This window comes from Daphnia carinata, chromosome 8, assembly GCF_022539665.2.
Source record: "Daphnia carinata strain CSIRO-1 chromosome 8, CSIRO_AGI_Dcar_HiC_V3, whole genome shotgun sequence".
Taxonomy (NCBI): Eukaryota; Metazoa; Arthropoda; class Branchiopoda; order Diplostraca; family Daphniidae; genus Daphnia; species Daphnia carinata.
Window position 1 is genome coordinate 5898252 of NC_081338.1, and position 18812 is coordinate 5917063.

General features: G+C 40.8%; 9 protein-coding genes, 1 long non-coding RNA gene and 1 pseudogene across 10 annotated transcripts; 5 read left to right on the top strand and 6 right to left on the bottom strand.

The window, feature by feature from the left end:
* Positions 1-488: 488 nt before the first annotated feature.
* LOC130700149 (uncharacterized) lies at positions 489-1379 on the top strand (annotated as a pseudogene).
* LOC130700146 (uncharacterized) lies at positions 1354-2263 on the bottom strand. Its single transcript, XM_057522168.2, has 2 exons — positions 2154-2263; positions 1354-2074 (listed from the first exon to the last, which is right to left on the bottom strand). Exons 1-2 carry the CDS (start codon positions 2175-2177, stop codon positions 1478-1480), a joined length of 621 nt encoding a protein of 206 aa, XP_057378151.1. The 5' UTR covers positions 2178-2263; the 3' UTR covers positions 1354-1477.
* A 479-nt stretch (positions 2264-2742) lies between these two features.
* On the top strand, positions 2743-3684 carry LOC130700140 (neurotrophin 1-like). Its single transcript, XM_057522161.2, has 3 exons — positions 2743-2830; positions 2896-3153; positions 3215-3684. The coding sequence occupies exons 1-3, from the start codon at positions 2816-2818 to the stop codon at positions 3677-3679; spliced, it is 738 nt and encodes a 245-aa protein (XP_057378144.1). The 5' UTR covers positions 2743-2815; the 3' UTR covers positions 3680-3684.
* Positions 3685-4063: 379 nt separating this feature from the next.
* LOC130700535 (uncharacterized) lies at positions 4064-4964 on the bottom strand. Its single transcript, XM_057522583.1, has 4 exons — positions 4902-4964; positions 4786-4856; positions 4509-4715; positions 4064-4442 (listed from the first exon to the last, which is right to left on the bottom strand). Exons 1-4 carry the CDS (start codon positions 4962-4964, stop codon positions 4064-4066), a joined length of 720 nt encoding a protein of 239 aa, XP_057378566.1.
* Positions 4965-7602: 2638 nt separating this feature from the next.
* LOC132088242 (uncharacterized) lies at positions 7603-8043 on the top strand. Its single transcript, XR_009421637.1, has 3 exons — positions 7603-7632; positions 7711-7816; positions 7883-8043. It is a non-coding gene; the product is annotated as an uncharacterized LOC132088242 (long non-coding RNA).
* Positions 8044-9627: 1584 nt separating this feature from the next.
* Positions 9628-10570, bottom strand: LOC130700148 (protein spaetzle-like). Its single transcript, XM_057522170.2, has 2 exons — positions 10486-10570; positions 9628-10360 (listed from the first exon to the last, which is right to left on the bottom strand). Exons 1-2 carry the CDS (start codon positions 10501-10503, stop codon positions 9761-9763), a joined length of 618 nt encoding a protein of 205 aa, XP_057378153.1. The 5' UTR covers positions 10504-10570; the 3' UTR covers positions 9628-9760.
* A 655-nt stretch (positions 10571-11225) lies between these two features.
* On the top strand, positions 11226-12530 carry LOC130700131 (gamete and mating-type specific protein A-like). The gene is made up of 3 exons (XM_057522149.1): positions 11226-11326; positions 11407-11871; positions 11939-12530. The coding sequence occupies exons 1-3, from the start codon at positions 11312-11314 to the stop codon at positions 12410-12412; spliced, it is 954 nt and encodes a 317-aa protein (XP_057378132.1). The 5' UTR covers positions 11226-11311; the 3' UTR covers positions 12413-12530.
* Positions 12531-12835: 305 nt separating this feature from the next.
* On the bottom strand, positions 12836-13635 carry LOC130700150 (uncharacterized). The gene is made up of 3 exons (XM_057522172.2): positions 13578-13635; positions 13331-13519; positions 12836-13267 (listed from the first exon to the last, which is right to left on the bottom strand). Exons 1-3 carry the CDS (start codon positions 13590-13592, stop codon positions 12857-12859), a joined length of 615 nt encoding a protein of 204 aa, XP_057378155.1. The 5' UTR covers positions 13593-13635; the 3' UTR covers positions 12836-12856.
* A 701-nt stretch (positions 13636-14336) lies between these two features.
* On the bottom strand, positions 14337-15429 carry LOC130700534 (protein spaetzle 4-like). Its single transcript, XM_057522582.2, has 3 exons — positions 15354-15429; positions 14854-15297; positions 14337-14798 (listed from the first exon to the last, which is right to left on the bottom strand). The coding sequence occupies exons 1-3, from the start codon at positions 15405-15407 to the stop codon at positions 14367-14369; spliced, it is 930 nt and encodes a 309-aa protein (XP_057378565.1). The 5' UTR covers positions 15408-15429; the 3' UTR covers positions 14337-14366.
* A 560-nt stretch (positions 15430-15989) lies between these two features.
* Positions 15990-16850, bottom strand: LOC130700147 (protein spaetzle-like). Its single transcript, XM_057522169.1, has 2 exons — positions 16789-16850; positions 15990-16731 (listed from the first exon to the last, which is right to left on the bottom strand). Exons 1-2 carry the CDS (start codon positions 16804-16806, stop codon positions 16132-16134), a joined length of 618 nt encoding a protein of 205 aa, XP_057378152.1. The 5' UTR covers positions 16807-16850; the 3' UTR covers positions 15990-16131.
* A 419-nt stretch (positions 16851-17269) lies between these two features.
* Positions 17270-18200, top strand: LOC130700142 (neurotrophin 1-like). Its single transcript, XM_057522164.1, has 3 exons — positions 17270-17339; positions 17450-17647; positions 17714-18200. The coding sequence occupies exons 1-3, from the start codon at positions 17325-17327 to the stop codon at positions 18188-18190; spliced, it is 690 nt and encodes a 229-aa protein (XP_057378147.1). The 5' UTR covers positions 17270-17324; the 3' UTR covers positions 18191-18200.
* Positions 18201-18812: the final 612 nt, after the last annotated feature.

Consider the following 18812-nt stretch of genomic DNA (forward strand, 5'->3'; position numbering starts at 1 on the left):
CACCTTGCACGTTTTCTCTAACGCTATTCTTCCCCATTTCTTTCGGAAAGTATAAAACTGCAAGTAAAACAATCGTTACGCTTCTGTGTCAAACTGGCAATTAATCCAATAAATACCAGCCTTGGTTGCAACGCATTTCGTAACACGGTTCCCGCCCGCTTGATTGGCGACTTGGGAAGGCCGATCGCTTAAGTGTCATTGAAAACTGAATAACCTATTAATAGAAACTGAAAGAAGTTGCGTCAAGTGAAAATGGAAATTTCGTTCTATAGCGCGAAATTGATGTGTGTCCTGTGTTCTCTAAAAGAAAATTGGAAAAGCGATTTGCGCAATTAACACGTCGACACGTCTGCCTAGCGTTCATTCACGCTTGATCAATCAAAGGTAACAAAATAAACGAAGACCTTACTCTCGTTTTCTTTCGGACTAGCTCACATGCTGTTCCGTCATTGGACCGCCGCTGCTCCACAGGTGTTCCCATCATATTCGGAGACTACGGACAGGTATAAAATTAGAGCGCTATTGTCTTGTAAAAGTCAGACAATTTTCAAACGCTGATTCCAGCACAACAAACTGAACGGTGGACCTTAAAAAACACAGAAAAAGAATAGAAAAATGGCATTTAAACTTTTGGTAAGTTGATAAATATCAGTTACTTCAATAAACGTCATAATTTTAAATGCTTTACCAACAGATTTTTGCTACCATGATGGTTGTCACGATGGCTAACAGGAAATCATCGTACGTCCCTCCACCTTATAAACCGGGTTATCCGGCAGCCAAATACGAAGATGTACCTGCCTGCGCCAAGAACAATCCCAAGCCGTGGTGTCTGTCTGATCCAGATTATCCAATCTACGATGTCCAGAAGGCTTTAGACCAACACTACCAACAAGTCTTGGCACTCTACAAAGACGTTAAAGCAACTACGTCCAATTCGGTCGATGACCTGAAAGATTTAGATGAAGAAACGTATCTCTGCCCAAGTTCTACTGCTTACGTTCAACCCATGCGAGCCGTCAATGTCGATGGTAAATGGCGAGTTATCGTCAACAAAGTCGAGTCTTATGGTTATCTGTTCACACAATCGGCTCGCATTGAGGAATGTGACGTAGAAGTCGGATCCACTTGCCCGTTGGTCCCGTCTTGCTACGATTCCAAATGCATCCAGAAGAACGTCTTCCACCGCTTCTTGGTCTATGATCCTTACGATTACACTTTCCCTTTGCTATCGAAAATTTCGAGTTGCCTGCTTCTTGCGGTTGCGTTGTCGGTGCATTTTTTCCTTAAAAGTCAAACGAAGAGAACCAAATTGTGTCTTAATATATTAGCCGATTGCACGAAATAAACATTGCATTCAAGTAAGAATAAAATAGAACAGGAGAAAGTTATTATGTATTCGCACTACGTTAACTCTGGTATAGAAGGGATGTGCTTCTTCTCACCAAAAAGTTTAGTTAAAGATTACAGATGAATTTTAAAGGTGGAAAGCACCAACAACGCAGCTGCACGAACCGGGCAGTCTAAATTTCTCAATAGAGAATGGGAAAGTGTACTCATTGGCATCGTAAACTAAAAAACGATTGAACACAGCCTTCTGAACGCATTTCGATGGGTAACAAGAAGGCACCAAAGAGCAACTGGTGCCAACTACAACATTACACTCTTCTACACGAGCAGTTTGCGTGTATTTAACGCCGTAAGATTCGACCCGATTGACGATCGTTCGCCATTTGCCTTCCACGTTGATGGCTCGAAGAGGTTGGACGTAACCGGTGGAACTCGGGCATAGGTAAACTTCATCGTTTAACTTATCGATTCCATCAACTGAACTGGAAGTCTTGGCCAGCACGTCCTTGTACAAGTCTAAGACGCCAGCTTGGTAGTGACGTTCCAGGGCTTGTTGGATCTCGTATTGAGGATATTCAGAGTCTTCGAGACACCAGGCCTTTGTTGTGTTTTTAGCACAGTGAGGAATTTCAATTTTCTCGTACTTGGGTTGAGGACCATTAACTGGCTTTAACTCGGCAGGCTCGGGCGACGACAAGACAGCAACTACTAATGAAGCAAAGACCTAGAAAAATTGCACAACAAGCTTTAGCTAATCGTAGAAATACAAGTCAATCTTAGGCAAATGATTGAATAACTCTTACCGTCAACAGAATAGACTTGATCATTTTTAAGTGGCGAGTGGCAACGGGATGAAAACTTGGACTGAATGCTGGACAGGTATCGACTGCTATTGCAAATGGAAATGGTTTAACTCTTATATACTGCAGCGAGGAGAGAAGCTGACGAAAAGAGGTGCCTCAAAAGAATTTCACCAACCGAGATGGCACAGGTAAAAATTGAGTGAACCGCCTCGGCATCATTTCCATTGTTCCGTTTCCATCATCTAGGTTAATCTACCACTTCTTTTCTTGTAATTACTTTCTTTTGAAGATGAAATTTTTCTTGAAAGTCCCGAAACTGCGTGATGTTGTAGGATGAAAATGTTGACAACAAATGGATCACTTAGGCATACGAGGAAGTAATGACTGATGAGCATTTCACTAACGGTAACCGATCGATCAAATGGGACACCGCAAACTCGAAGCAAACGGCACGTTCTTAAAAAGGGAAAATTAGGCTGATGATTAACACGAATGACGTAAGAATGAAAACAGAGTGAAACTTGTAAGTGGAGACAGTTTTGGCAGCGTATATAACTAGCTGACAGTGTCCTGAAACTTGCACCAGTCGGTCCATTCAATTTGAACAAGCTACACTTTAAACTCTCTGCTGATTTCGGTTATCTAGAATTCAATTTTCAAAAATGAAATTGTCTATTGTAAGTAAATTTCAAACATTTAGACTCTTTTAAAGTTAAGGTAAAAAATATACTTTTCTCAACAGTTGTTGGTTTCAGCTATGCTGATTGCTGGCGTATTTTCACAATCACAAAAGGCCACAACTAATAGACCTTCACTCCATCAAAGGAAAGCATCTTTCCTTCAACGTTCAAAGCCTCGCCAGAACCCCAACAGTCCACTACCCCAAGGTAAACGAGTTGAATACGTTTACTGCGATCCCCGCTCTCCGCCAAACTGCGTGAAAAATTTGAACGAAACGTTTTGTTTGAAAGACGTCGACTATCCTGAAAAAGACATAAAGGTAAACATTAAATTCATTTAACAACAATTGTGCTTACACAATTTAAATTTAATGAAAACAGTACTACATCGAATACGACCCGTTGGTGTCGAAGAAACACGCCGATGTTGCAGCCCAATCGGCAGATAATTTGGTGGATGGTGTCACGTCGTTGGAGGAAAAGCACTTTGATTATTCGCTGTACAACGGTAGTCCATTTTCAAGAGGTAACTGGGTCGGTGGCGATGGATATGTTTGCCCCAGCGATGTCCTTTACGTCCGCCCTAAAAGAGCATTGAACGTGGAAGGCGAATGGCGAGTGATTGTGCAAGACAATTACACGCAAACTCAACGTTTCGAAACATGTTTATTTCCCGGAGCTTCTTGCAGAACTATAGCCCCTTGCTATCGCACAAAATGCGTCCAAAAATATATTTACCAACGCATGTTATCCTACGATCCGTGCGATGTCACCAAGGGTTTGTTTATCGATATCTTCAAATTCCCATCAACGTGCTCGTGTCACATACCTAAAAGATTTTACTGAAAAGACTAGAAACCGGCTGATGGCGCTCGCCAACCGGTAATTATAGGAACCACTATTTTTACCTGTCACCTGTTATTTGTAAACTCCTTTTCCTAGGAATTTTCCACTCGTCTTCGACCCACCAGCGATGTTGAAATTTGAATTTCAAACAAAAGAGAACCAGTTCTATTAATACATACCAATTAAATAATCCGTTTCAGTTAAAGCCTTACAGCGCGAAAGAATTTTTTAACTGCAAACACTTGCGTTATATGAATCTTTTCAATAAATAGAGCACATTGACCGAAGCATTCGTTAAAACAGGTATTCAATAAATAGAATCGTTCAAATAAATAACATGTGAGCAAAAGCAACCTGACTATAAATTAATGTTGATGCAAACACTTAATTGCGTTTGCGGAACTGAAGACATTCCGAAAAAGGAAACGGAGAAGGGGTGCAAACCTGGACAAAGAACGTATTGGTCACGGTAACAGTGACCTCAGCTTGTGAAGATTCAAAAACAGGCAAAATACCACCATCGAGAATAGGGGTCACTTGAATGGTAGACGACGGCCTACCAGCAGTCAGTGCTGAAATAAACCTCGTAACCAAGCCGAGTATGTAAGGGAAATAGATTCGGGAATGAGGTGAATCACGATGTCTCGATTCACGCATGGATGTAATCAGCCGACCATCCTCGACACTCGTAACGGTTGTGCCACTGGTAGAACTGCTCGGGACATCGTTCACGGTTACATTAGGTATTTGAGTTGGCTCCAGCCTAAGTTCACGAAAAATTAAGTTATATAAAAACCCTACATGTCGTGATTAACCCCTTCTATCTTACTTGTACGGGGGTGTAAACAAAATCTCAGTTAGTTTCTCCGTCTCTTCGTCAAAAGACAGAACTATGGGCTCTTCTGCCCAAAGTCCTCGACGACGACGACACGGTCCCGTGACATTGACCAATTTAGCACAAGCAATGTTAACTGTAGTTGAGTTTGCTACTAATTGCCTCGTTACAAAGCTAAGCTGACGTGTTGCCCGTCCATTCCTAACCGATTAGAAAAGGTAACTGGTGAAAAACTTTTAATCTATAAATCCATCCGTAATGAGCAACATACTGATTATCCTGTAAGTCTCCAGTGGTGAACGTGAAGGGAACAAAAATGCGATACAAAATTCGATTAGTTAACTAAAACGAAAAAGAAATATTTAACTTACCATTAGACGGACTAACCGATGATGCGATTACGGAAACGATCGGAGCTATTAAGAGAACACACAACCACTTCACTTGCATTCTAACCTTATTTCGTTACAGTTTAATTCAGAGACGTCAAAGCGTACGAACTGGATCACCACATAGAACGACCCAACCGGACAGTAAGGTTGCAAAATTCGTACTGCACGGAATCTTCCACAAAAAAACATCTGAAAAAAAAACAAGGCCTTTTGGCACTGCAGAATAGCGAAGGAGGGACTTTGGAAGACCATGTATGTCTTGCTTGTAACCCAAACTAGGAGTCCAACCCTTTTTTCTGAACAGCAGTCCAGAGATAGAATCATCCGCAACTGGATTTTTCCGGGAGAAAAAAAAAATAAATTAGACACAGTCGTGTAAGTGGGGAATACCAAAGCCCAATATTCTCGTTAAAATAAAAAGCAAGCGGCAAAAAACAATGAACGTTCCAAACTTGTTTTGTGATGTTTCAACGGCGACGAGGCGATTGAAATTACTTGATACTAGAGGCTGTTATTACTCTACAAGGCTTTCGGCGCAAGCCGTAGCATCCTGAAAATACAAACAAGTTGTAGCTACATGTTGAGTAGGATGATACAAGAAAACGTACTATTTCTCAGGTTATCTGCAAAAAAAAGTCGAAATGCAACGACAATCCAATGAAGTACCCAATGTTGGATCAATGCTGTAGGTGAGCCTATTACGTAACAGACTACAGCTTTGTTGATTCAAGCTAGTGAATAATAGTCCCATTGATAGGCTTAACAATGCAAGTTACACACCTGTTCCAACATATTCCCGAACAGGATACAAATGAATAAATGTAATATGTAGAGGCAAAGAATAATCAGGTCATCCGGATACAAATCCGGAGATTACGCAAGAGCTGTCCACGCAAGTAGTTGGAAAATGTAACTGGAACAATAGCGAAAGATAATGACGCATCGTTTTCAGGTGAATCGAAATTGAAATATCAACATGGCACAGCACATCTTTCTATTTGACTGTAGATATTAAGCATAAACACTATTAAGTCCCGAGCAGCTGCTAAGTGAGTGAGATAAATGGGTTGTTTAACACCAGCGACCCTCAGCACTGAATAGTCAACTAGACAGTGATTAATGGCACACAATATCCTCTTGAAAATTGCTGAATGTCATGCTAGCATAGATTGTGTAAACTATGCACACTGAAAATCCTGTAACACTCGTTTGACGACAAGAAATCGTGCCTGTTGTAAAAGAATAGGACGTACCACCAAACGATTTGACATTGAATATACGTTAGGGCGATGCCATTCGTAAAAGTGGATAGCGACAAGCACATCTGTACTGCTTACACAAGGATGCTTGCAATTGCGATGGGATTACGTCACAGGAAAAGTATGACAAGCTCTTACGCGTTCTCAGTGTTTGACACAGCACAGACAGTTGAATGAAACAATCGAAGGCCATAGGATTAAACAACACTGACCTTCCAAAATTCATTCGGTGGTCTAGGCACGTCAGCTTCTGAAATTGATGAATGATAAACTAGTACACACAATTAACGCACACTATTTAACAATCACGAACTTCCTTTTAGTTGATGGGACTTGTGCTTCCGTACACAGCTGCAGCAAGTGTGAGAAAAAAGTGAGAACTGAGCGAGCTTTTCTAGTCTTCCGATAATGTAGGAATGGAAGCAATTAGGGAAATGCGTCCCTCTCCCACCAAATTTGTCCTTTTGCTTTTCGTTTTCAAGGCGTGGTATGCTTTCAATTTCTCCGAAAAATAGTTAACCCTTCCCCTGATTCTCCCTCCACGTGTTCTGCTTTCATTTCGATTGCACGCGTAGCTTTATGTAATGACCTTTAAATTTTTCACTTCAATTTTCTATGCCGTGTCTAATCCGAAAACCAAATATTTCAATGGCAAACGAATAAACCGATCTTGGCATTGATAATTCCAACCCACACTAGAATCATGTGCACGCTTCGATTTGCAATCCCTGACGTGTTTGGTAGGACGAATTCACGGAATAACGGCGACAATTTCCGTGGAACTCTTGCAATCCAAATTTTTTACCTATCACTATGCTAACTGTAACACAACGCGCAAGAATAGCACAACGAAATCCGCATTGGCGTGTTGTTGTAGTGGGCAATCCCGTTGATGGATTGGATCCAGAAACAAAGGAGAGACAACACGTTTCTATTTATCAATCTAGTCTTCGTTTCACTTGCCAGTTTTCTAAATTAAATTTAAGGTTATCGATCCATGTCAGTAAAGGTTCGCTTGTTAAGCTCTATAACTAAATAAGTTTTTCATAACAGGCAATAATGCTGTTTGGAAAGCACACCGTTCATTGTTAACGCAGTCGTCATCAGACATATTTTACTTTGTAAGTCGCCGTAAGTAACTTGGGGTAATGACGTATAAAAGCATATGTGCGTCTGGCTATGAGAACTAGCCTGTCAGGTAGAGATCCGCATGGAAACAATAGCTAACGAACTCATACAAAAAGGATAATTTACTGTTGATACAGGTGCAACACCTGTACTGCCTAATTCAACGAATGGGCTATACTGTTACATAAAGCCTCATTGTTTAAGGGCTGATCAAATCGTTCGTGACGTTACAGATGTCCCTCAAAAAATGGGTATATAAAAGCGAGCAGCTCTTCTGCAATCATTGCCGTTCAACGACGATTTGCAGCACTAACAAAAATGTTCCAGCAAAAATTCTTCGTATGTATCATTGTTTAAAAGTTTTTTCTTTTCCTAAGCGCTTTTCAAACTTGTTTATACGACATTTTAAAAAATTAGCTCTTTGTCGTCGTCTTTGCTGTGATGGCTATTATGTTCGCAACCGGTGCTCCCACTGACGCCGAAGATCCATCTGAGAACGACGAAACTTTCTGTCGTCCATTCTGTAAGTCTCATTTTGTCCAAAATAAGGCTGCTCTTTCTCGGAACTGAAAATAACGTTTGTGAACAGCTTCGTGCTCGAGCAGCACAGATTGTACCAGCTATTCCATCTACAAGACCTGTCGCACTCGTTTTTTTGGCAACAAGCAATGCTGTCTGTTTTAAACGCCACAATTGAACTGATTAACCCGAGTGCTGGGTCACGTCCTAGGAAAACAAAATCAGTTGCATTCATTCACGCTGATTGTGTAGGACAGCTGAAATGAATGCCATACAAGATGTTGTTGTCTTTTCTTTCTTCGGCGACTCAGTTAGAATACACTGACATTGTATGGACACATGATTTTGTGTTAATAATTCGATTCGAACGTTTCCGCAATATCGTTTTACGGCTAGTAATTTCCATTTGGAAGTTGAGTTTTGTATCAGTAACGACGAAGGACATCTTCAACGAAGCGCGTTGTACCTCCATCTCAGATTGATTGAGACAGGTCTTTATTTTCGTTTACGCCATCCTGTTTGAAAAGAAACTGGTTTAACTTGCCATGGCGATGAAAATGTTCTATCAGCCCGATCGCATTCTATTCCTAACGGTAACCGTTGGGCCCATTCTAATCTCGGAAAGAAACAGGCAATTATTAAAATGCTCGTGACATGCAACAAATTCGGTTAGGGAAGCATTTATCGATAAGCGTACTCATTAAAATGAAACTAATGCAACGTCGAAACACCTTGTTAATCGCCAATGTCTCCAAACAAAACATTGATCAATAAGAGATATTTCTCGATTGCTCGAACTTCCGTATGTTCCAAAAAAAGTTTAAGGTTCGTCGACATGCAGGTAACACAAACAAGACGAAGCTCAAGGCTGCTGTACAGGTTAGCGGGAACGTTCGATAATATTTCGGGAACGATCAATAATAACAGCGAGAAATAATGACTGCAATTACGGTGGCTACAGTTGCAGCCGACGGCTTCACTGCGCAATGGAATTAACCTGATTTCAAATGCCCAGACAGAATGAACGATCTAGCGTAACTCAACGCTAAGCCGTAATTACGGCAAGGTTGATGCATACCAATCCGGTTCCTCGATGGCCTTGGTCGATTTGCTCCGAGAGTAGTTGCTTGAATACTACACCGTTGTTTTTGAGACTCTTCACGTCAAATCTAAAAAATTTTAATAGCATATTTTTACCTTATTGTGTTTGTGCTGCATTAGGAAGCTAGCCACTTTGAATGTTTCACGATCCAACGTCGGAGAAATGTTTGCTGATCCTCCTAGACGTGAAAGACAAGAAAAACCGTTGCTCTGCAGTTAGATTCTTTTCTTTCTCCAATTTTCTTGTTATTACCTTTTTTTTTGTCACACAGAATTGTCTGGATTATTCAAAACCAGAAACAAAAAAATGTAGAGGCTTCAGGCTGCACACAGGTCATGTTGAAAAAGGAACTGTCGAAACGAAACTGCTCTTTTTTTTTGCTTGCCAAATAATTGATGGAAAGTTGGTAACAACTAGCATTTGCTGAAGAAGCAACGGTGATGGTAAATCGTAGCTAATCCAATTACTTTGTACACAAGGAACTATGCAATTAGAAATTGGGAGGTTGCTCTCTTCTTTACGCTGATCGCACAGTGTTGTTTGTCGGATGTGGGCCTTCATTTTTCGAATTAAAATGCCTTCTGATACGTACAAGTAGCGAAACAGTTACTTTAGAATAACCTCCTTGCAAATGTAGTATGGAAATAATCAAATTCCGTTAACAGAAAAGGTCAGTAAAAGCGCAAGTCCTGCAAGTAAGAATAAACGTTAAATAAATGCCAAATGAATTTATTTCTTTTTTATAAATAAATTTAAATTATTTAACGGATTCAGTGCCTATACAGTTAGAACGAATCTTGTACAGTCACAGCCATCAAGCGGATTGTTTGAAAGCGCTGAATATCTTCAAAAGTGGAAAGCTCCGACGACACATCCGCACGAGCCAGGAAGTTTGAATTTCTCAATTGCGAATGGGAAATTTTCATCATAAGGATTGTAAACCAAAAAGCGATGGAAGATGTTCTTCTGGATGCATTTCGAGGCGTAGCACGACTCGACTAAGGGACAACTGGTCCCAACAACAACATCACACTCTTCCACACGAGCAGTTTGAGTGTACTTGATGCCATAAGACTCGACGTTGTTGATAATTGTGCGCCATTTGCCATCGACGTTGATGGCACGAAGTGGACGGATGTAGCCAGTGGAACTCGGGCAAAGGTAAACCTCGTCGTTCAACTTGTCCAATCCATCGACAGAATTTTCTGTGCTGGCCAATTTGTCCTTGTAGAAAGCGAGGACGGCCTGGTAGTGCACATCGAGAGCTTGTTGGACTTCATGTTGAGGATATTCAGAATCTTCGAGACACCAGGATTTTGTTGTGTTTTTAGCGCAATGCGGAATCTCGACGTATTCGTATCTGGGTGGAGCGCCGTATACTGGACGAGGGGGTCTATAATTGGGAACAGCAGAAGCGGAAGCTCCAACCACTAGAGCAACAACAATCTGCAACCATATATAGAATGTATTGTTAAGAGAAAGGAAACATATACGAAACGTGAGGGTTATTCCTTCATCATTTCATTTTGAGCCACAAACGTCTGAAAATCATAAAAGAACATTTGACTTACAATCAGTTGAATAGACATGATGATGATGTTAAGGGACGAAAGTAGCTTTTAACAATGGAAATTCTTGCCAAGAAAAGAATACTGAATTTCATCTGAACATGTCAAGCTTTATATACCAAGTGTTGCATCCACTGGAGCAAAGCGAACGTGTCTGTCGATGGCCAATCTCTCGTAATCGAGATCGAGGTGAATATTTGGGTGAACCACGAGCAATACTCGAAAACCACCAAGCCAATTCAAGAGCAACTTTCTTTAACACAAAAGTATGACATGTTGTCCACCATTTGAATTGCACAATCCTTTCAGAAATGTTTGGGCTTCGCACAGCGCGATTTTCTCCCCACCACGCAGTCATGCCTTTGATCTGCAACTGAACGTCGAAATCCTTTAAGGGGTGGCAAAAATGAAAACTAAATTTTTCCCATTACCGTACCCTTCCCTTGATTTTTGTTTTCTAAAATCGTCAACCCTCAGGCCTAACTCGAAACGTCATAAATGAAACTTCCGTCCATACGCAGGAATTCTAACGCACAAAATCAATTCTGCAAGAAGCAATAAAGTATGACGATGTTGTCAATGATGTTATGCAAAACATGAGAATTTGTTTATCTGAAATTTAGATCAAGGGCATTGAGTGGAACATGCCCCAACTCTGGGTACTACTCCGTCCCGGTTTATTGAGAAGCTGGATCCGTATAAAAACCTTTCTTATTTTAGCAATCGACATCAGTTGATAGCTGGCAATCTCCACTGCAGCTTGTTAGAGACTGAGCCAAATCAAGCTTGTTACAATATTGAACTAGATAAACCTAATTCACTATCGAAAATGAAAGTTGTAATGGTGAATATTTACAACGCAAGATTCAGTTTATAATTATATATAAAATAAACTAAGTTGAAATTTATTTACCTATTTTACAGGTATGTTTGAGTGCTGTATTGATCGGAGTATTCGCCGAGCCAGAAGCGCAACACAATGGCAGATCACAATACCCGGCGCATTTTGCCAATCCGAGACCCTCTTATCCAGCTTACACCAAGCCTTCGTATCCAGCTCCAGCTTACCCCAAGCCTTCATATCCAGCTCCAACTTACCCCAAGCCTTCCTATCCAGCTCCAACTTACCCTAAACCCTCGTATCCAGCACCAGCCTACCCAAAGCCTTCGTATCCAGCCCCGGTTTATCCCAAACCAGCTTACCCTGCACCAGCAGGTCCAACATATCCAAAGCCAGCTTACCCTGAACCAGCTCATCCAGCATCTTACGAGAAGAAGTACCAAAGCCCATACGACTATTGCAATCCTCGCAAGGCACCGAAATGCTCCAACAATGGAACTGAAACCTTTTGCTTAAAGGATGCTGAATATCCAGTACAAGAAGTCAAGGTACATTGAATTATCACCAGCTATATTTCCCGACATATTCCCTGATAAAATGCTATCACAATTTCAGTACGCCATCGATTACGATCCTTTGGTGCTGACCAAGTATGCTGACGTGGCTGACCAATCAGCTGATAACTTAGTCGATGGCCTGACTTCTTTGGCGGAGGAACACTTTGATTATTCCGATTATCACGGCAGTTCCTTCGAAAAGGGTCACTGGGTTGGAGACGAAGGATACATCTGTCCCAGCGATGTCCTTTACACTCGCCCCGTTCGTGCCGTGAACGCTGACGGTGAATGGCGTGTCATCGTGCAAGATATTGCCTGGCCGGGATACACGCAGACCCAACGGACCGAGACTTGTTTGTTCCCGGGAGCATCTTGCCGTACTCTCGCTGCCTGTTATCGAAGCGAATGTCTGCAGCAGTACATCTACCATCGCATGTTATCCTTCGATCCGTGCGATCCTCAGAAAGGAATTTTCATCGACGTCTACAAGATGCCATCGGCTTGCGCTTGTCACGTTCCTCAACTTCATTGAGCGGCCCTTGGCATATCTTACTATGTAAACACGAATAACGTCGTAATTATGGATATAAAATAATGACATGCTAATAATTTAATGTTTTCTAAAGTACGAAATAAACCTTCAAACGCAATTCAGCTGTTTTTCAATGCTCAATCCCAGAAAGCGACAAAGCCTAAGTGTAATATAATGTTGCAAAAGCATGCTATTGTAGATAGAAAGGGATACACTTCCAAAAAAGGTGAAACTTCCTCTTTAGTTTTACAAAAATAATGTTGTAGAATCATAGAATAAATAATAAAAAGTGAAGTTAAAAGGATAAGAATCTTTTTGCAGTAGCTAAACATTCCTGTTATTTAAGTTAGTCTTTAAAAAAGGGCAGAATCTCTTCAATAAAATATCCCAATTCATTGTCACTGATCTAGAAGTTGACAAAAGTTTAGGCTATTAAAATTTTATTCAACATTTGGATCGGGATAGTAGGCAATTACAGGCTGACTGCATTTTAAACGAATCAACAAAGACTCCACGAGAAGGAGCGCATGGATCGTAAGCTAAAAGCTCCCCAACAACAAACTTCTGACTACAACGGCTTTCGTGACATCCGCCAAACGGATGTTCTGCAACGTGACAATAATCTCCCGGTCGGGAACAGGCGATGATTCGTTCACGCTGAATAATTCCCTTTGTATCTTGAACAATGACACGCCAGTGTCCATTCAGATTGGGCATTCGGATCGGTTTCAGCAAAAGATTAGTCGATATGCAACTATTCTCTTTGCTTAACCTGACGGGACGACGGACGCTCTCTTCTCTTGGAACTGTTTTATAACTGAATTTCTTGGCTAAATCAGAATACTCAACGGCCGCCTGTATAACGATTAAAGTCAACAATAAGGAATGAAAAAAAAAAAAGTTTTGGGTGCTAGATACCTGAACGTGATCTGCTGGATAATCGTTGTCACTTATGCAAAAACCGAATCTCGTATCAACACAGGCAGGGGCTCGTAATGGACTACAATAGTTATCCTGCGGAGTGGAAGGCACATGTGGACGGTATGCTAGTGGTACTGGAAGTTTAACATCAGCGACAGCAATTCCGAAACAAAGGGACACAATTACCTAAAATGTAAATGAGAAATGTGAATTCCATCGTTGGACTTTAACTCAATTTTCTTACTAAAATAAGTGCCATCGTGAATGTGAGTGGCGAAGTATAGAGCACACCTTGCGAGCCAGCAAACTAAAAGACGAATAATGAACAGAATGAAAGCTTGCTATTTTTATAAGAGGTAGATCGCAATTCAAATGCCACAACTGCCAACCGCTGAGAGAGACAGACCATGTTATTAAGGAATATCGTCACTTGTGTTTTACTATTTTGTAATTACGAGTACCTGAAGCAATGAAAGCAATTCACGACTTTGTCTTCATTGTAACTTTCTCTCTCGATCAGTTTTCACTCCTGTCCATTCTCACTTTGAGTAATCAGAAGAAAAACACTAGAGATATTACCAACTTGTTCACAAATGAAAGTGTCAGATACGCAACACTTCAACAATCATAAATTGTCTAATTAATAAACTTACGTTTTCGAGGCACGAACTCCACGCAATCACTACATTTTAGCTTATCCATTAACGTAACGAACGACGCTGTAGCTAATATAAGAATGAGGTGTAATTTCCATTACATCATAGCTTTTTTGGTTAGAGGTAGGGGTTGAGGGCGTCATCACCCAGCCTCTTCTTTCCCTTAATAGTTATGCATCACAGGTAACATATCCTTACCTCCGTTTCCTATCCCCCCCCCCCTTCTTTGTTTTGCGTACCACCACCCAAATTTCGCAGGCGAAGAAATCGAGTGAAAGCTTGTCATGTTACAAAGACTTTATTACGTCAACTGGAATTATATTTTCTTTACAGATATATCGCTGGTTTTTACAATTGAGCAATCAATGAGAACTGTATCAAACATCATACTTGTACACGCAAGACGTCCGGGAGAGGCGACAACTGCATTCAGTTGGCAATTTAAATGAATCGACAAACACTTGACGATCAGGATTACAAGGATCGAAGGCTAGAAGTCGTCGAACAGCAAACAATTGTTTGCATTTGCCATTAAAACAAAAGACGGGGGTGATTCGTTCGGGATTATGACAGCTTGCATCCGTGTTGCTACATACGACCATCAGCGTCCATTGAAAAATGTTCCTGGCATCTTGGACGATAACTCTCCAATCTCCGTCGATATTTCGTGCTCGTAACGGTTTAACAATCAAACTGGTGGTTACGCAACCAGTATTATTAACTGCGTTGGCCAATGAATTAACCGGTTCATCATCGCCAATCGATTTGGAGCTGAATTTATCCGCCAATTCGGAGAACTCTGTGGCCAACTATAAAATAAATAATAATTATACTGAACGGAATTAAAATATAGTGTTTACATACTTTAATGTCATCGTCGGGATAATCATCGTCGCTTATGCAGAAACCAAATCGTTTGTTGACACACGGAGGTGGTGCATTTGGGTTACAATATTTGACAGGTTTCCGGTTTGTTGGGGCTAATGTTGTTGTCGTTGGAGTTGTTGTTATCGTTGTGGATATTGAAGTTGTTGACGTCGTGGTTGCTGGAGTTGTTGTTACGACAATCGGAATGAAGACGTCTGTCTTGTTTTGGATATCAATACGACTGAAGGGATTAAAAGGTCGATGAATGACATTAGTCGCTGATCCGTACAAAAGCGGAACTGGGCGGTTTATTGAACGGCCGCTTGTCGATGGTCTAGTAAATCTGAATAAACTAGAAGGATACCAAAGTGGACCGGAAAAGTCCCTATTTTCGATACTGGATAACTCAACTCGATAGACGATGCAAAGGAACACGAGCGCCTAAGGAATAAATACACGTAAGGAACACTGATGTGATGTAATGAATATGAGCTTACCAATGCGAATGTCATGTTGCTTGCTAAGGAAGATTGGCAGGCACTGGAGACCATTTTTTCAGACAACACTGTACCTGACGACCGCCTGTTAAAGAATAATGCAAGAGAAAGACAAATACTTTCTTTTTCTTGTAAAAAATCAAGATGTTTTCGCCATCGCATCCTCCATCGCCATCTCACCACTGACTACATAACCGCTGCTTGCTGCATCATCTTTTCTTTTGGGGGTACTGAAAGCTGGTACGTAATATTACGTAACTTGGGTTGGAACAAAATTAATCAATCTCTTTTGTTTCACGAAACCTTTATATCGTATTATTTGCAAATTATTTTGTTACAAAATTATATGTAACAAGAAAAAGATCGAAAGAAAACAGTCCAGGTACCAACGAAATTGAAAAATAAACGTACACTGAATGACAATAAACCATAAAGAACTGATTGCTTTTTGAAACGTTACTCTTTACAGGGATAGTCTAGCAAAATAATATTAAACGCCCATATTAACTATGTTTATCTAAATTTTTTGCCCCCTATACAGTATCACGTTCAGCTTTATTCAATAGCAATCCTTGTGGGAAAAAGCCTTTATTGATATAGGCCATAACGATAATGGAGAAATAAGAATGATACTCGTATATGCGATTCGATTTTATTCCCCAGTCAGATTAGTAAAAATAAATAATTTGCATGATCAAAGACAAAAGAGGTTAGATGTTATACATACGTATATATTCGAACTACTATGCATATATCTATTAACGTAGAAGTTAAAGAATTAAAGATGGAAAGCTCCGACGACACATCCGCACGAACCAGGAAGTTTGAATTTCTCAATTGCGAATGGGAAATTTTCATCATAAGGATTGTAAACCAAAAAGCGATGGAAGATGTTCTTCTGAACGCATTTCGAGGCGTAGCACGACTCGACTAACGGACAACTGGTCCCAACAACAACATCACACTCTTCCACACGAGCAGTTTGAGTGTACTTGATGCCATAAGACTCGACGTTGTTGATGATTGTGCGCCATTTGCCATCGACGTTGATGGCACGAAGAGGACGGATGTAGCCAGTGGAACTCGGGCAAAGGTAAACCTCGTCGTTCAACTTGTCCAGTCCACCGACAGAGTTTTCTGTGCTTGCCAACTTGTCCTTGTAGAAAGCGAGGACGGCCTGGTAGTGTACATCGAGAGCTTGTTGGATTTCATGTTGAGGATATTCAGAGTCTTCGAGACACCAGGATTTTGTTGTGTTTTTAGCGCAATGCGGAATCTCGACGTATTCGTATCTGGGTGGGGCACCATACTGTGGGCGAGGGGGTCTATAATTGGGATCAGCAGAAGCGGAAGCTCCAATCGCCAAAGCAGCAACAATCTAAATATGCAAAGAAGAATAAATGATGTTTGGACTTCAAATAGTGAAATGCCTTACCAAGAGTTTGATAGACATTATGGCGCTGGCTATAGAACGAGGATTATCTTTGCTGTTCGTCAGTCAGGAAACTGCTAATTTAAAAAGATAAGTGCGAGTCTTATATACCAAGTTGCATTTTCTTTCAATTGCATCAACAAACTCCACTCATCTGCATCAAAGTGAAAGGTAATGTGTTCCACCCAACCTAAACACTTTGTGAAAGACAAGTTGCCGTAAATGCGGTAAAACTGGATTACCGTAACCACTTGTGGCAATCCATACTTCCATTTAATGACAACATAGCGGTGACCGATGACAACACACAAATAAAAGTGATTCGTCAAATGGGAACAGGGTCATCACACACGCGAAACAGAAATTGTGGGTTCGGCAAACCGCAAAATGAGCAAACTCTTAATGCTTTCTTGGACAGCACAGATCAACGAAGACATGAGGCAGTATATAATACCCTTAGTTCTGAACAATCGGCATCAGTTGACAGCTGAACATCTCCTACACACCTTTGACTGTAAACACTAACAGGACTGAAGGAAATGAAGACTTTTATGGTAAGCGTTATCACTTCAAACCTATTACGTCTCTTGGCACGTCTTAGTGAATTCTTTAATTAATTAACGTTAACACGTTTGTACTTACGTTTCATTATTTCTTAAATAAGCTATGCTTCGGTGCCATCTTGTTGGGAGTTGCTGTTGAGGCTGCTGCTGATCCCCAACATTATCCAAAACCAGCGTACGGCCAAAAGTACAAGAGCGAGTACAATTATTGCGATCCACGAAAAGCACCGAAATGCGCTGGAAAAGGCAATGAAACGTTTTGCCTTAAGGACTCTGAATATCCAGCCAAAGAAGTTAAGGTAGTCTTGAAACACAATCAAATTTGAGGAAAATAATTTAAATTCCAATGTCTTGCCTCTCTCCAGTACGCCATTGAATACGATCCTTTGGTGTTGAGGAAATACGCCGATGTTGCTGATCAATCGGCTGATAATTTAGTCGATGGTTTGACATCCTTATCGGAGAATCATTTCGATTACCCCGATTATCACGGAAAGACATTTGAAAAGAGCAATTGGGTTGGAGACGAAGGATACATCTGCCCCAGTGACGTCCTCTACACCCGTCCTCTTCGTGCCGTGAATGCTGACGGTGAATGGCGTGTCATCGTGCAAGATATTGCCTGGCCAGGATACACACAGACCCAACGTATCGAGACTTGTTTGTTCCCAGGAGCATCTTGTCGTACTGTCGCTCCTTGCTATGGAAGTAAATGCCTTCAAAAGTACGTCTATCAGCGGATGCTTTCCTTCGATCCCTGTGATCCAGAGAAGGGAATTTTTGTCGACATCTACCAATTGCCATCAGCTTGTTCCTGCAATGTTCCTCGTAAGTTCCAATGAGTTTTAAAATTGCGAATATTCAAGCTAACATAACTTTATCCACTAAATGAAATGGATTATTTAATTACTTTGTGGGCGTAAATAAAATGGTCGTTTCGTACTTTTTCTTCCAATTCACTGGTTTTGTGAAATGCAGAAAATGTGGTACTCATCTGTAGCCAAGTGCCTCTTTCAAATAGCAGAAATGCACTTGAAAGAAAGAAAAACAGATTACTGTTGCTGTGTGAAACAGAATTGTTGTGAATACCGACAGGCTGATAGAACAAACATTCCAGCGCATTGAAGCTTTTGTACACAATAATGGCATACAGGAAGTTTACTAATGTTTAGCAATAGATGCTAATAGTGAGCTGTTGTTCTTGAAATATGAAAAGCAAGGTAACAAACTTCGTATAAGATGTCGAAATCTTGTTCCTTCTAAGGATTGTTAAAAAAGACAAATGAAAAAGTTTCCAAAGCCAGTTTTGTGTCAATCGCTCATCAGACTTTTTAGGCCATTTTGATTTACAATCGTGACAGATAAATCATGATTGTATAAAATCCTTGGCCATTTCATTTTTGGAGAACGGCGATCTAACGGACACCCTGAACTACAGATGTCCAACCGATACCTGCACAAACA